Below are 17,832 nucleotides of genomic sequence, written 5' to 3'. Positions count from 1 at the left end.
TCTGCTAATGTGCTGGGAGATATGGAGGAACACTTGGTACTTTGCTCCCAGTTGAAGGTCTGATCGTCAATTAGTTGTATACTAGAGAATTCTCATGAGAAATAGCCATAGAGGCCACTTTATAAGATTTGGGACATTAACAAGAAGAACTGAGCCACAAAATGAGATCTTGATGGTCTGGAGAAATAATTTCCATTTCAGAGCTGTCTCATATACAGTATAAGGCAAAAAAGAAGTGATAAAGAAATAAGATTTTATTAAGCATCTACTATGGACTAGGCTGTCTGCTAAGTGTTTGACAAATATTATCTCATTAATCCTCACAACAACTGTGAAAAGTAAGTACTATGATGAACCCCATTTTATAGTTGAGAAAATTAAGTGACTTGTCCAGGGTCACACAGACTAGTTGTGTAAATTCAGATTTGAACTCAAGTCTTCCTGTTCTAAGTCCAGTATTCTCTCTGCTGGACTGCAAGTTGCAAGCATAGGAAAAAAAGTTTAAGAATAAGTCTATAATCACAAATAAGATTGCAGATGTTTACTCTTCTCCCTCATGTTTATGTTATTCTTCCAAAAGAATTTATTACTATATTGCAAGCCTTTATCTGTGTTGAATGTTTTTGCTGGAGGTTGTTGAAGTGACTGAAAAGAATTAGTTGACACTAGGATTTGGATCTTTTTTTTTTCCTTCCGTAAAAATAAAGATGATGATGATGATGATGATGATACTTTTTCTGAAACTTGAGGAGGAGTTAGCCAGTTGGGATCAAGTCTGCTCATAACATGTCTTATCATGTTTTAACCACATATGGTTGATATTTTAACATGCTACAATATGGTTTTGTTAAAATGTTAACTCTAATGCATAAATATAATAATAAATGCAATAGAAACATTTTGAAGGTTATTTTGTGGGGAGGAGATTTCAACAGGCATATTTGTTTTGAGATAAGAATTTTTCTGAAGGACATAGTATAATTTATTTGTTAGCTAATTGAAATTGTTAGGACTCTCCCTCCTTCCTTCTCCAATTACTTTGTACTCATTTTATATATATTTTGTATTTCCTTACCTGGATGTATGTGGTTTCCCTTCACTCTTCATCCTAGAAAATAAGCTACTTAAGGGTATGAATTTTGTTTTTATATTCCCTGGATTTAGCATATTGTTTAATAAATGTTTATTGCATTGACTTGAATCTAATGTGCAACATGTTTCATATGCCTTTTAACTGATAATTAGGGAGAATGCATATCAGCTATCTATTAGTAATACTTTTTATTAAAAAAAACTTATTTGGGGATAGAACAATTAGTTGGTTCTTTGAACAGTTTTGTTATGGAAATTGTGCATTTTGGTCTTACATACATCCCTTTAGATGGCATTACCTGATCTTTTAAGCATATTTGTTGTCCCATCAGCCTTGGGAGTACATTTTACTAACTTGCCTCACGCAGTCCTCAAGGAGTATCTTTACTGTTTCATATATTGATATAATTATGGTTATCTTATTTTATGGTTCCTCCCTCCAAGTCGTCTTCCAATACCTCATCTTGCATAGAGGTGACTTTGAATTCTCTGACTCCAAGCCAGAGGAGTAGTATAAGCTTTGGCAGATATATCCAAGTTACAAAGACTTCCAGTAGGATTTTGGTCATGACTTCCATGCTCAGAACTAAGCTAGCTAAGTCTCGAGGGTCCCTGCACCAGGTTGGGTGCAGGATGATGAATTTTTTAGTCATCACAACTCTTGAAGACTATCTTTTAGGGAGTTACATGGATAGAAAGAGAGTTATCTCCTAGAAAGTCATGGATCCTTGAGGTAAACGGTACACAGAGAAATCCCTGAATTCAGAAGAGGGAGCAGGAACTCTAGCTGAGGTTGGAGCTAGAATTTCTACACACTCAAGAACCACAAATTGCTGCAAGGAACAGCTTCTGGTAAACCTCTGCATGGAATGAGGAAGGAGAAGGGAAAGCCAGGGGAGATGAGGTTCTTACCCCACCCTTATATCTGCTAGCTTTCTATTCCTCCTGAAAGGAAGGAGGAATAGAGTGCCCTCTAACTTGGGAAGCCAGGAAGAAAGCCCCTGCTGTTTTCCCTTTCTTATGACTCCAACTGGACCATGTGCTGACTGCCTTCTCCCAGAAGACTGGTATGTGTAGGGGAAGGTGGGTGCAGCATTCTGACTCCAGTTTGATATAATTTGAAGTAGGTGTTAAGAAAAATAAATAAAAATACAAGTAATTTGTAAATAAATTAGCAAACATGTATTAAGTTCCTACCATATACCAGCTACAAAAAATGTGAAAATCTGTGGTTTTGAGGAACTTGAATTTTATAAAGGAAGAGAGCACATCTTTAGAGGAAAATCTACAAAACAAATAGCAGCTAATAGGGAAAGGGAGGGGAACTGGTATCTAGACTTCATGTGGTAGAAGGTGCTCAAACTGAGCTCTGAAAAGAAGGTAGAGATGAGAGTGGAGAGCATTTCAGGCAAAGGGAGACAAAGCCTGTGCAAAGAAATCATATAGATGAGATATAAAGCATCCTTTGCTAAGGAATAAGAATTTGATTGAATATGTGAAGAAAAGTCATGTATAATAATCCTGAAAAGGTAACTTAGAGGCAGATTGTGATTAACTTTAAGTACCAAATAGAAAAATTTATATTTGATCTGAGATGTAATAGAATTATGATTAAATTCACTGAAGGAGTTTCTCAACAGAGCAGTATAATGATGAAATGGGTACTCTAAGATAATTATTTTTTTAGCTATGTGAAATATGAATTGGAGAAAGGAAAACCTTAGTCAAGGATACCAATTAGAAAGAATTTGCAGTAAAGCTGGCTGGGAAATGATGAGAGTCTGAGCTAGTATGTTGGTCATGCAAATAGAAGGAATTAGGTAAATGGATTTCAGAGCAATTATAGATTGGATATCTGAAGCAAAAGAGTAAGGATCCAAGTATGAGGTAATTTAAAAGATAGCGGTGGTGGGGGCAGCTAGGTGGTGCAGTAGATAGAGTGCTGGCCCTGGAGTCAGAATAACCTGAGTTCAAATCCGGCCTCAGACACTTAATAATTACCTAGCTGTGTGGCCTTGGGCAAGCCACTTAATCCCACTGCCTTGCAAAAACCAAAATAAAAAAAAAGATATTAGTATCTTTGAATGAGAGAGGGAAGTTCAAAAATGGGGTAAATTTTGGGAAAAATATAATGAATTCTGTTTAGAACATTTTGACTTTGATATGTATGGTATATCCATATAGAAATGTCCACTAGGCAATTACTTAGGAGACACTAGAAATCATGAGAGACATCAGAGCTAGATGTATCTCTATTTCTATATTGATAGATAGATAGAGATAATATAACTTAAACCTATTGGCCTAATCTAACGAAGGAAATGCTGAAGAAGCAATCATACAAGTAGGAAATCAACCAAGGAAGACCAGAGTTAAGAAAATTCAGAGAGAAAAGAGTATCCAAAAGAAGGTGATCAATTGTCCAGTGTTGCAGAGAAGTTAAAAGGGACGAGAACCGAACAAACATTGGGGGACTTGACAGTTAAGAGATCATCAACAACTTTGGAGAGAGCAGTTTCAACTGAGTGATGAGGCTGGAAGTCCAATTTGAGTGTTGAAAAGCTTAGTGAGAAGAAAGGCAACGGAGGCAAAGAACTATAGACAGCCTTTTCTCGGAATTTGGTTCTAAAAGGGAGGAGAGCTATAATTTAATTGACTTCATAAGCCCATTTATTTTGTGCATTTAAAACCATTATTCTGATCCATAGATTTCACCGGATGGTGAATAGGGTCTATGATGTTAAAAAAGGTTAAGAACCCCTAGTTTAGTGTGAACTTTTTTAAAAATGAAAGAGATCTTGGCACCTCAGTAGGTGGAAGGAAAAAACCAATAGAAAGAGATTGAAAATTAGAACTGGAGAGGGGAAAGTGTAGGGGAAGTCAGTTAAAGGAGACTAGATGAGGTAGAATCAAAGGGACAAGTAGAAGGCTTGACTTTGGGAGAAGAAGAAATCCCTGTTCATTAGAGAATAGAATAAAGGAGAGAATGGAAGATGATGTTTAGGGGCTTTGAGGAGAGAAGAAATGCAGAGGGAGCTCAGCGTGGTGAGTCTCAGGAAATGTCCTCTCCTGAAAGGGTGGGAGGAAGTGTGTTGGGGGAGGTCTAAGGAGAGAAAAGAAGGGTTGAATCTTTCAAGTGAGAAGAATTCCAGGATCTCTGAAAATCCTAAGTGTGGGCATTCATTTAAAATGTGTTTTGACTCTGAATGGTTAAAAGTCCACCTCCCTTCCCTCTGGAGTAGAACCAAAAAGCCAACAGTGTTTTAACTATGAATATTGACACTTGCAACATATTTTGTATTTCCTTGCCCGGTGAGTTATAATCAAATCTGTGCCTCTAGAACCAGCGTTGCTTTCAGCTGTATTATTTTACATATTCTCTTCTTTCCACAAAGATCTTTTCCCTAGCTCTTCGTCATTTATGTTTCCCATGTTGGGGAAACAAAGGATTTTTCACTCTACCCATGTGTGCTAGGCTTAGGAGAGAGAAACTCTTCCTCCTTCCACCCTTATTCCCAAAGAGATTTTTCTTCCCTCCCCCTTTTTTTTTCCAAGCTAAAAAATGTCACAGGCCAAATTCTATTGGAAATAGCTGTTGTTTTCTTTGGCATCCTGGTACATTTTCCCCTTTCCTTTCTCTTGTGTGAATTATCTGTATCCTCCACACAAACTAAAACATAGTTTGTGAGTAGGATAAAGATGATTATCTTACCTAATTACCCCATTAGCCATTATCTCAGGTTCCCTGCTTTGTGAATTTGAATGGCCTTGAGGGAGAGGGTTAAAAATTACTCCCAAACTGTATCTCCCCTTAGCTTATCATTCCATTACTGTAGCGCCACTTTTTTAACTCCAGCTTGACTTGGTAGGCCCTGCACTTAATGAATTCCAATATGCGAATGGAAGCTGGGATGACCAAGTGATTGTGTGATCTATTCTACCATTCACAGACTTTGAGGAGAGACCCAAGGGCCCTACTGTACAACTGAGAGTGGTGTGGATTACCTCAACAGAATTAACAGAAAGAATCGGATTCAGTTCCACAACATTTCTTAACTATCGACTACATAGAAAGTACTGTGCTATGTATTGGCAGTGCAATAGTCCACCCCCCACCCCTCAAGTAGCTTGCATTCTACACCTTTTGAGGAGACGTCAAGGAGGTGATTTCTGGTTTTTTTTAAATACCAGGAGTAAACTGGGCAGCTAGGTAGGACAGCAGCTAGAGTGCCAGATCTGGAGTCAAGAAGACTTCTCTTCCTGAGTTCAAATCTGCTCTCCCACCCTTATTTGCTATATGACCCTGGGCAACTCACTTAATCCTAATGTTCTCACTTTCCTCATCTGTAAAAAATGAACTGGAGAAGGAAATGATAAGCCACTCCAATATCTTTGCCAAGGCAAACCCAAAAGGGGTCACAAAGAGTTGGACCCTACTGAAAAATGGCACAGCAACAACTTCATCTGGGGTGGCAGTGGGAAAGGAGAATAAAAATTTTAGGAGGGAGATTCCGTGGCCAAAGGACAAATGTGGATGTCATATGAACATAGAAGATTACCCAGAAAGATGACTGAACAGTTTTTCTTTCTGATGGATAGTGAAAGAACTAAGAACCAAGGTAAAAAAAAAACACTGAGAACCTTCGTCTACCATAACTAATTACCAATAGGCTACTGAACAGAACTCTAGGAACAGTCCAAAAAGGTAAAGCCATGAATCTGAAGTTTTCAATTGGTGCTTTAATAAGCTACACTATCTGTAGGTTTAATTAACTAAAATGTAATGAGGTAAAAAGTCTTAATTTCCATCTTTTGAGGTTACTAGTATGATTTGGATGTAGTGCTGTCTGGGTAGCTACTGCCTTGAGGTCTATCTATTACTGAAATCAGTTCCACACTGCTGAATAGTCTGTCCCTTTAATAGTTTTTCTTCCTAGTTATATCTCCCCCCCCCAAACAAACAAATCTTTCTATCTTCTTCAGAATGTCCAGTGAAGAGTTGAAAAATTGTTGATTTTACATGATTCACATTTTGGTTGTTTTTTATTAATTTGCCTGTGTTTTGCTCTGTTGTGAATATAATAGTTCAACATACTTTTACCTTATGGGAAAAAAATAATTCTCTTCAGCAAATGTGAAGTTGATGAGATTCCATATAAACACTTGTTTAGTCAAATATGCTATCTCCTATAATGTCTAATTTATAGTTTCTCTCCTTCTAAAAGAAGATGTATGACTGACTTTTCCTATATCATTAGAATGTGAGAAAAACTCATAACTGTTTATAATAATGAGCTTTTATATAGGTTTGCAAAATGCTTTTCATGTATTAGCTATTATATTCCCCACTTTAAAGTGAGAAAAATTAAGGTAGAGAGTGGTTAAGCAGTTTACTGAAGGTTACACAGTCAGTAAGAATCTGAGGTAGGATTTGAATTCAGGGTTTTTTTTCTTACTCTATGCATTGTGACATGTTGCAGATTTTTTCACAATAGCCCTGATTTTAAGAAATCAATAGTTTTAAGAAAACAAACTATTTTTTTTAGGATTTTGCAAGGCAAATGGGGTTAAGTGGCTTTCCTAAGGCCATGTAACTAGGTAATTATTAAGTGTCTGAGGTCAGATTTGAACAGATTGCCTTCTGTGAGGGGTGGGGGGGAGGGAAGCAAGATTAGGGAGCAATTGTAAAATTAAAAATAAATAAAATCTTTTTTTATTTAAAAAAGTCATCTTTTGTAATCTATTTAATAGATGAGGGAATGAGGCATCAAGAGAGTACGTATTTCCCAAAGTAATTAAGAAAATAAATGACATTGGGAGGATTTGAATTCAGGTCCCCTAAATCTAAATATAGCACTCTTTATACTTTACTATACTATGGAGACTTTTTGAGAGAACATATACAAGAATCATTAAGGATAAGAAACGGATTTAAATCTACTTTGTTTCAAAGAATGTCAGCATTTATAAGATCACATATCAGTGACATATCAATGGAACCAGAGGTGTGCTGGTAAAATGTTTAACAACCAGCTCTTCAAAAAACCCAGACTATATAATTGTAAAGTCTTATCTACATTATTAACATTTTGCTTGTACTTTGGGAATATAAAACCCAGGTAACTGAGGAGATTGAATTGTTGAACAATAATATGGAGTGTTTTCAAGTGAGGGTGGTATAAGGACACCTTTGATGAGGAAACACAATATGCTGAGCAGTTCTGTGCCAGTGTCTCCCATGTCACACATCAATTCCCAAATTCTTCAGAGATCCTTATATTGCTTCTTCTAACCACCGTGTGAATATTCGTCTTGTGTGGGTTCTCTGTAAAATAGTCTTTTAGGCAAGTATATATTTGACATTCAGACATAATGGTCATCCCATTAGAGTTCTCAATTCAGCGCATACATAATGAGAATTCATTAACTATATGAGAAGTGGCTTGCAGAGGTAGGAGGAGTCACATCTCATTGATTCTTCACTAACCCATAGGTACTCATAATCTCTTGATGGTACCATTTATTTGATCCTTAACACTTGTAGCAAATAATTACAATAACAACACCAACAATAATCATCATCATTTGCCTTAAAATTTGTAAAGCTTCTTTCCGGTATTATCTCATTTTATTCTCATAAACACCCTGGGAGGTAGGTACTATTATTATCTCTATTTACAGATGAGAAAATTGAGGCAGACAGAGATTAAGTAACTTGCCCATGATTACACAGTTAGTGAAGGGCTGGGGCAGGATTTGAATTCATTCTTCTCTAACTGCCAAGACTGGGTTGTAGCATCTCTCATATAATTACGTAGCTTTTTTTTTTTTGGAAGCAAGTTTTATCTCCTTTATTAAAAATGTAAAGTTCTTAAAGGAAGTACTGTTTCGTGTTCCCCCTAGGTACCTTGCACATCATGGAATTTCAAGAACTATTTGTAGAATTCAGTGATAGGATCATAAATTTAAAACTAGACAGGATCTTAGAGATCGTTGAGTCCAAGTCCTTGATTTTGCAGATAAACTAATGCTCAGAAAGGTATGGGATTGATCCAGAATCACACAGAAAATGATAGAGGTCAAATTTGATTCCCAGGTCTTTCTGACTCAAAGTCTAGCATTCTATCTATTGTACTATGATGTTCCATTCTTTTATTTAGCCTGCTTTCCCTTTCCTCCAATGTGGAAATCTAAAAGTTACACCAAAGCTCAAGGTACTGTTTGGATCAAGATTTATTACAATCCATAGTTCATGAGCTTCCTTCTGAAGATTCTGTTGTTTTAAACCAGATAAAATCAGAGGCTATACAAATTTTTTTAAGAAAGATTTTATTTATTTTGAGTTTCACAATTTTCCCCCATTCTTGCTTCCCTTCTCCACCCCCCACAGAAGGCATTCTGTTAATCTTCACATTGGTTCCATGTTTACATTGATCTCAGTTGAATGTGAGGACAGAGAAATCAAGGATATATCAATTTAAAACAAAGTCACACTTAATTAAATAAATAACAACTTAAAATAACAAAAAAATCCCGCTAATACACAGAAACTTACTTTTTCTTGTATCCTAGAAAACTCACAATTCTAGGAGTGTGTCCCACCTAGAATACCTCTCTGCTTCTGAAGCTTCAGCCTTACAGTAGGGCTACCAATGTTATCTGCTATACTGCTCTTTTCCATTAGATTGTAATCTGTTGTTTATCTGTGAGACTGGAACTTCTAGGCAATTTCTTCTCCACATAGGAGCTGCCAGAGTACTGTTGTAAAAGAACTTTAAAGCTTCAGGGCTATTTCAGTTCTTTGGCAAGTCAGATGGACAATTATAACCAGTCAGCATAACACAAATTCTCAAAAACAAATTTCTCTTTTTTGATCTGACTTTGTTCCCTCTCTCATCATAGACTACTCATGTCCACTTAATGTGGTTGAGCTCAGTACATTCCTTTAATTTCTGTTAAGAAATTGCATCCTGGTTCTAATTACTCTGGTGCTAATTTCCATGGAGCTTGTCTTTGCAATATTGAAGGAGTAGGGTGTCCTGATTTCTTGAACCATTGTTTAGCTTTCCTATATCTATGCCCAAATAATTCATTCATTCAATATAAAAAAAGTTATAAAGAATAAAACATTGTGAGGGCCTCTGGGAGGAGATACAAAATAAATAAGACACCACTTCTGTTTTTTGGATGATTGTCTTTCAGTAGAAGGCAATAAGAATGTTGAATGAATGTTTTGGGGTTGACAAGATTTCAAACTGGGAGAGTATAGCCAAACTAGATTAAAATGTAATTGGAAAATGTATACGAAAATTTAAAAAAATACAAGATAGATAATGTTAATCTGTGGTGTTCTAAGTCAATAATGGACTTGGAACAATCAATTGGTTTAAGATTGGAAAAGGAATATTACAGGATTCTACATTATCCTTTTATTTAACTTGCATGCAGAATACATCATTTGAAATGCCAGGCTGATTGAATCAAAAATTGTAACTGAAGTTGCCAGCAACAATCTAAGATATGCAGATAATACCACTCTTATGGCAGATAGCAAAGAGGAATTAAGAAGCCTCTTGATTACGGTGAAGGAGTATAAAAACTGCCTTGAAACTTAACATCTAAAAAACTAAGCTCTTAGCAACTGGTCCTAACACTACCTGGAAAATGGAGAAAAAAATGGAAGCAGAAAAATTTTATATTCTTGGGCTCAAAGATCACTGCAGATGGTGGCTGCAGTCATGAAATTAAAAGACACAGGCTCCATAGATTGAAAGCTACGGCAAATCAGAACAGCATACTAAAAAGCAGAGGCCTCACTTCATTGACATAAGTCCATATAGTCAAAGTTATGGTTTTTCCAGTAGCTGTGAGACTTGGATTGTATGGATTGGTGAATACTGTAGAATCACTGCATTGGAATTGTGGTGCTGGAGAAGACTTTTTAGAGTCCTTTTAGGCTATTTAAAGAATACTGAAGTTGAAACTGGGATTAATTGGAAAAGACCTTGGTATTAGGAAAAATTGAAGGCAAAAGGAGAAGGGGGTGGCAGAGGATAAATAGATAGCATCCTGGAAACAACTATCATGAACTTGGACAGCTTTTGAGAGATAATGGAGGAGAGAAGAGCTTGGTGAGTTGTGATCCATGGGGTCACCAAGAGTCAGACACAACTGAATGACTGAACATCAACAACAAAGTCAATATGCAGCTTTTGGTGTTGTTCAGTCATGTCAGAGACCCCTTTGATTCCATTTGGGGTTTTCTTGGTTATTTCCTTCTCCAGTGCATTTTATAAACGAGGAAACCAGGGCAAAGAGGTTTAAATGACTTTGCTTGGGTCACACAGCTAGTAAGTGGTCAGATTTGAATTGAGGTCTTCTTGATTGCAGGCCTGGTGCTCTATCATTGTACCACCTAGTTGCCCCACTATGCCACTTGCAGAGATCCTTTTCTATTTGATTCTGACACCTTTAGCATAGATTATAAATATGAGAGATGGCCTCTACATTCCATTTCTTTTTAATTTTAGTAAATATAAGTTATTAAAAATCTACCATGTACTAAGCAAAACTACCTTTACTTTCAGTCTATCTACCTATAGTTTCTTTGTTGATCTGATCTTTGCTTGTTTCTCTTGTCATGTATTCTATAAAGAATGCATATGTGTATTTATTTGATTTTTTATTGTCCTTTAAAAAATAGAAATGTGACAAGAAGGATGGGACAGTCCAACCAATGTTATTCCATTGTCTATAAAGATGGTGGCTGATTAAAGGTCCTCCATTAGAACCCCTTGCTGAATTATATCCGTATTTAGACTTAGCACTAGTTCAAGGACCTGAGTTTAAATCTCAATTTTGCCATCTGAGTGACCTTGGGGCTATGATTTGACTTCTTTGATCTCGGTTTCCTCATCTATAAAATGAGGGGATTCAGACTAGATGACCTTTAAAAACTTTTTCAGCTCTGACTCTATTATCCTATGCTACCCAGCATTACCCTTCTACTATGGAAGCCCCTGAGGCTTATGCTTATTGCTAATTTGAAGTCAATGGGCTGCATTCCAAGGGACAGATGGTGACACCAATGCTTTCCTGGCCCTGAGAATATTTTGTAGGGAGTTAATATTTAGTGAGGACTAAAGGCAGAAGGGCCAAAGTGTTTAGCTTGGAACAACCATGCCCTAGGCTTGCCAGTTGTGTTGGCTCAGCTAAGCCCCTCTTGTGCTATCTCTGATCTCTGTCTAATAGGATAGTGGATTCATAACATTTTCAGTCATGAACTATTAGATAGAAGAATGATCAGGATGTGTTTCTGTTTACTTGTGTGAGGTTGAGCTCATTAGGATCTTATCCTGGGGCCAACTTAAAGGAATGAATTTCTTTGCCTGAAATGAGCTGTAGTGAAAATTTAGGAATTCTGCCTTATTCTAGAGCCAAGTTACAGCTTAAAACAGGAGAAGGTGGGAGACATTAGAAGTGCCTCTGGTTTCCCAGAGCCTAGTTCAATAGAATGAATGCATTCAATCTCGGGCAACAAGAGAGCTACTGGAACAGTCCTCCAAGCTACTACTGTCCCATGAAAAATGAATGACTTCATCTCCAAGAGGAATTGCCCAGATGCTTACCCTGTTAAAGGTAAGGAGAAATGCCTATAAAACCCTCCAACTCTGGCAGATGGACCAAGAGATCGGGGATCAATGGAAGATCTAAGGAATTAGGGTTCCTAATGGCTCCTTATGCAGAAATAATATGACTTCCTCTCTTTCCTTGGGCCCCCTTAGTATCATTGCTGTCACTGTTCCTAGCAATCCTGACACTGCCTGACTCTCTCAATCCCTTGTCCTCCATGATGATCCATATGACCTTGGTACCCAACTACCAGCTGACGGGCTAGCTGAACTGTCTGTAACCTTGTTGACCTTTTCTGAGAAAAATCAGAAAACTGACAGTGATACCTGATCTAAAATCAGATCATATTGGTAAAATATTTAACATTTATCTAACATACAGTAGATACTTAATAAATGCATATTCTGCATGTTCCCTTGTTTTCCTGTCTTTCCCTCTCATTTTCAACAATAATAGAAGGACAGAAAACAGAGAAAAATCTAATTTTTTGAATGAAAAAGTTTAAGATCATTGGACAGATAAGGAGTTCTTATGCTTTCTGTTTCAGGGACCCCTGACAAAGCCTCTGGACTCCTTCTTAGAACTACGTTTTTAAATGCATAAAAAGAAAATGCACAGAATTACAAAAGGAACTGATATTGAAATAAAGATGTAATTTTTTTTCTATCCATGTTTACTAGACCCAGAGATTTATCCACAGTTCATAGATTCCAGGTTATTAATCTTTGACACTGATATACAGTATCCCCCAAACAGACAACTGTTGAATAATTTCATTTCTCCATTGGGACATTTGAGGTTGATTGTGGTTTATTTAAATCCCATACATTCATTTTTACCAAGGAAGCAGATAGCAGAGGCAGCAGAGTGCAGGTAATAAATCACACAGCTCATATTTCTCTCATAAAAAGATGGTGAAAGAAGTCTTAGAGTTAGGAGATCTGGAGTCTATTCTCAGCTTTGATATTCTGAACTATGTGAGTCTGGATCCAATCTCCTAGCCTCAGTTTCTCTTTTATATAAAACAGGTCCAGTAATACTTAAACTACTTATCTCATAGAACTGTTCTAAGGAAAGACCTTTGTAAACCTTAAAGAATGACAGAAACATGAGCCATTATTATTGTTATGCCAGTCTCAGATGATTCTGATCTTTGCTCTTGAGTACACAGCATTCACTGAACAAGTTCTCGCTGAACTGAATTCTGGCCAGAAGAGAAACCAGATCTGGCTACTGCAATAAATAACCCAAATCACATACCAAAAAGCTTTTGCTGATGTAGGATAGAAATACAATGAGTTTTCTCTTCCAGTAGTGAGAGGAGAATCACATGTGGGGTGAGGGGGGGTCGGCTTGGTGGTGAAAGGGGGTGGATCCTGAGGGCTAAAACAGACACAGGCATAGAATTTTATTTTAAATTGCAATTTCATAGTGATTTAAAGGAACCTACTGTCTGAAAATCTCAAGTTTTGCTTTTGTTCATTCATTTTATAGTATTTTTATTTCCAATTAGGCCAGTGGATTTCTGTTGTAGGACAATAAGAGCAGATCTATGGCAGTTCTATAAACCCACCAAAAAAAATGGGGTGTGTGTGTGTGTGTGTAGGGGGTCTTTATCACTACCCATCAGACCTAAATATTTTAAACATTATTTATGAAAACTCAGCTTTGGAATCTGTAATTTATAAGCTCAGTTGGAGTGTAATGCATCTCCTTGAAAGCTATAAACAGGCAGGATGAGAGGGACCTCAGTAGATCTCAGCTGAGCTTATATTCTGTGAGCTGAATGCTATGTGAATCCAGAGTCTATTTTGGTGGGTACAGAGAGAGGGACCAGGGAAATGTGCCCTCAGCTGTTGTCAGGGGTGGAAGGAATCTGATAGGCCTCCTTCTCTACCCCCCCCCCCAGCCTTTTTTTTTTGTTTTCTTTCCTTAACTATTAAAATCCTGGAAGGAATAGATAGATAGGAAGTAAGGAGTGTAAAGGAGATTCAGTTGAAACTGTATGGCAGCAAAGGTTCTAAGCAGGATTTCTTTCCTTTTATTTTTAAAGTAGTTCATATTTTTTCAGGACTTTAAGTTTTATCTATATTGCCATCAGGTGGGTATTATTATTTCCTCTGTGTGTGCCTCAGTTTCCAACAATGTAAAAATAGTGTATTAAGTGATACACTTAGAGTCACATAGATCGTTAAGTATCTGAGGGAGAATTTGAACTCAGCTCTTAATGATTCCAAGTTCAGTCTTCTATCCATTGGGCTCCTTAGCTGTCTGCTTGAGTTCCTTTTTATTGTGGGTAAGCTGTCTTTAGGGATGCCAGTCATTATTTTCAAAAGGGTCTTGGATTATTTTACCAGTTCTTAACAATTGAGTATCTATCCCTATTGGGTAATGAGGCGGCATATTGGTTTGTCTGTCAGCCCTGGAGTCAGGAGGATCTAAATTCAAATTTGACTTTAGATTAACAGTATGACTCTGGGCAAGTCCCTTTACCCTGTTTGTTTTAGTTTCCTCATTTGTGAAATGAACTGGGGATGGAAATGGCAAACCACTCCAGTATCTCTGCCAAGAAAGTACCAGTTGGGGTCACAAAAAGTTAGATAACTGAACAACGACTGAACCACATCAGTCCTGATTAAAGGGCACCTCTTTGCACCACTTTTCCTTATGGTTTTTCAGTCCAGAGGATATTGAGTTCAGATAGTAATATGCTGGTAAATGTTTAACAACTGACTCTCAAAAACAATGCACAAAACAGACTTTTCGGTCTAACCTTTATTATTAACATTTTCTCCAGTGCTTTCTTAAGTCTAGACAATCAACAAAACAGGTGGTCAATCCTTCATTTGGAGTATTTGCCATTTCTAGTCGTAAATACACTGAAAATTTAACAATCGGCTTTGCCAGGCTCTGGGTGTAGAATCAAATGAGAGGTTTAAATGAGATGATCTTTAAGACTCCTGTTCTAAAGCCCCTTGTACCTCCAAGAAAATTTTTTTTTTAAAGTACATTCTTTTTTAGAAAACTTTGAGACGACAGATTATGAACATGGGATTCTTGGTGACATAACAGGTTATTGATTTTGAAATCAAGAACATCTCAGTTCAAATCCTATCTTAGGTATTCAAGAGCTGTGTGACTCTGGGTAAATCACTTAACCTTTGTTTGCCTCAGTTTCCTCATCTTTAGAATGGGGATAATAATAACGAAGTAACTCTGAGGGTTATAATGCTCAAATGGAATAACATGTAAAGAGATATAGAAATGTTGATTCTGCTGCTTGTCTAATTATTGCCATCTTGGAGTTTATCTATTAATAAATATTAAGGACCTACTATGTGCTAAATACTGGGGATGCAAAAAAGAGACAAAAGTCCCTGCCCTCAAGGAACAGGGGATTTAACCATTGGCTTTGCCTAGCTCTGGGTTTAGAATGAAATGAGAGGTTTAAATTAGATGATCTTTAAGATCACAATCAGCTCAGGGAAGCAACATGCAAATATGTATAAACAAACTATAAACACAAGATAAATAGGACATGTTGACAGAGGGCAGGCACTGGAATTAAAGGCTTCCTGTAGAAGGTAGGCATTTAGTTGGACTTAAAGGAAGCTAGGGAGGTCAGTGGTCAGAGCAGAGGAGAGAGTGTGTTCCATGGCATAGGGACAGCTAGAGAAAATGCCCAGAGTACTTGACCCTGGAATCAATAAGACATCTTCCCAAGTTCCAATCTAGCCTCAGATACTTACTAACCGTGTGATCCTGGGCAAGTCACTGAACCCTGTGTCTCAACTATAAAATGAGCCAGAGAGGAAAATGGCAAAGCACTCTAGTGTCTTTCCCAAGAAAACCCCAAATGAGGTTGGACTTGACTAAAAAAACAACTGAACAACAATGAAGTCACTGAAGAGTCTAGGATGACTCCTAGATGGTGAGCTGTCAGAACTGGGAATTTAAAAATATAAAATGCCATGTTTGCTCTAGTTCAGTTTTGGTGGGTGAGAAGAACCTTGATCTGAGTCAAAGGACCTGGGTTGGAATTCCAGCTTTGCTACCGAGTACCTGTCTGATCTTGGATAAGTCAGTATTCCCATTTTACGGATGAGGAAACAGAGATTCAGAGCCTTGCCCAAGGTCATCTAGCAAGCAAGTGGCAGAGTCCAGGGATCAGGGGTTAACTAGCCGACTCTCAGAATAGTCGAGATAGAAAGGAACGAAGAGAAGGTTTGTTACAAGCTCCTCAAATGTGTTATTCCGGCTTCTTTTTAAAAGTGCTCGGTTCTCACATTTTATTCTCAAGTCTTGCCAAAAAGGTTCTGGCTCTGAAATTTCAGTCTCTCATCCACCGGAAGCCCTTTGTTTGTCACAAAGGCATGTCCACTTAAATTTCCTAGGTTTAGCATTCTCTACAAACATTTTTGTTGTCTTATAGGGAAGCAGTGTATCATAATGGAAGGAGTATTGTATTTTCAGTCAGATGACATGGGGTCTAATCCAGACCGCCATTTGATTTTGGCTGCGTCACTTCTCTCTGAATTTCATTACTTATGAAACGAGGGCTAGAAGACTCTGACATCCTTTTCTGGCCTGAATCCTAGGTTGTCATACCCCACTCCCACGGCTTCAATAATCACATCTATGAGAATGACTCCCAAATCTACGCATTGAATCAAAAACTCTCTTCCAAATTCCAATTCTGTGTAAGCAGTTACTGGCTGGGCATCCCCAACTGGATACATCACCAATGCCTCAAATTCAACATGTCCAGAAAGAAAGCAAAAGCTGTTGTAACAATCTAGTGAGATTGTCTCCTCGCACCAAAGGGAGAAGGGAGGGCAGACACATGGCTGGAAAAACACTAAAATGAGTGAGCAACAAAGAAATTTTTACCAGCTCCATTATGCTTCCTTATTTAACTAACTCATGATTGTTTGTTCAAAGGTGCCTGGGATCTCCTTATCTCACATTGGTTCCATCACAAAAAGCTCTGACTCCCTTTGTCCTACTGAATATAAAACTATATAAGCCCCAAGACTCAGAAGTCACTCAGGTCAGGTTGTATATAGTCCTAACAGATACTACTTAAGAGCAAATATATGGTTTCATATGTACCAGGCCCACTAATCAACCCTAAAAAAAAACAAACCAAAAAAATTTATTTAAGGCAATAGGGTTAAGTGATGGCCCAAGGTCATATAGCTAGGCAATTATTAAGTGTCTGAGGTTGGATTTGAACTCAGGTCCTCCTGACTCCAGGGCTGGTGTTCCATCTACTGTGCTGCCTCCACTAATCGTTTCTATAAATATTATCTCATTTTAATCTCTCACAACAACCCTAGGAGGTAGGTATAATATTATCTCTGTTTTACAGATGAAGAAACTGAGGCAGGCAGAAGTGAAGTCATTTGCTCAGGCTCACATAGCTAGTAAGGGTCTGCAACTGGATTTGAACTCAGGTCTTCCCAATTTTAAGCCCAATGCTCTTGTCTACTGTAAGACCTAGCTACTAAGCATACTAGATTCTGAAGGGATCTCATGTGTTCTATAGCATGTCCTAGAGTCCAGACAAAAGAACCAAGGTGACTGTCACCTAGAAACAGATATATGTGCGTGTTGTGGTGCATGTGTACTTATATTTATTTATCTTTTGTTGTTTCATCAATAAGTAATAACTCTTTTCATTTCCTATGTCTCTCTTAAATCCAAACAGGTCATCACAGCTAATTAATCTGTCATTCAAGGCTCCCCATTACCTATTTCTTATCTTCTTTTTCAACCATTTTTTCATAATACTCACCTTCCACATTCCAACCAAACTAGACTAATTATTTACTCAATTGGACATACCAGCCCCTGTCTTCTTTATTTACATAGATCATTTTCTATGCTTGGAATATATTTCTTTTTCAATTCTATCTCTCACATTCCTTATTTTCCTTTGAAACTTACTCTAGGTGTCACCTATTCTGGAAGGATTTCAAGAGTCACTGGTCAGAAGTGTTCTGTTCTCCCTCCTCGAAATTTCCCCAAGTCCTTTGTCTGAATCCTTCTTTTCCCCCAATTTTACTCTGCTGTAACTATACATATTTTGGTATGCGCTACATTCAC

The 17,832-nt window shown here is 37.5% G+C and overlaps 1 protein-coding gene across 2 annotated transcripts in view; it reads left to right on the top strand.

Annotated features, from left to right (window-relative positions):
• The first annotated feature begins 11,281 nt into the window (after nt 1-11,281).
• Nucleotides 11,282-17,832, top strand: part of NFAT5 (nuclear factor of activated T cells 5) — a 219,312-nt gene continuing 212,761 nt past the window's right edge. For both annotated transcript variants that reach the window (XM_074200350.1, XM_074200357.1), the window contains exon 1: nt 11,282-11,730. In XM_074200350.1, the coding sequence (XP_074056451.1) occupies nt 11,679-11,730 (52 nt within the window). In that variant the 5' untranslated portion in view covers nt 11,282-11,678. The remainder of the gene's footprint in view (nt 11,731-17,832) is intronic.

The sequence above is a fragment of the Macrotis lagotis genome, chromosome 1 (genome assembly GCF_037893015.1).
Source record: "Macrotis lagotis isolate mMagLag1 chromosome 1, bilby.v1.9.chrom.fasta, whole genome shotgun sequence".
In the NCBI taxonomy this organism is placed as follows: Eukaryota; Metazoa; Chordata; class Mammalia; order Peramelemorphia; family Peramelidae; genus Macrotis; species Macrotis lagotis.
This window is presented reverse-complemented; position numbering and strand designations above follow the sequence as displayed.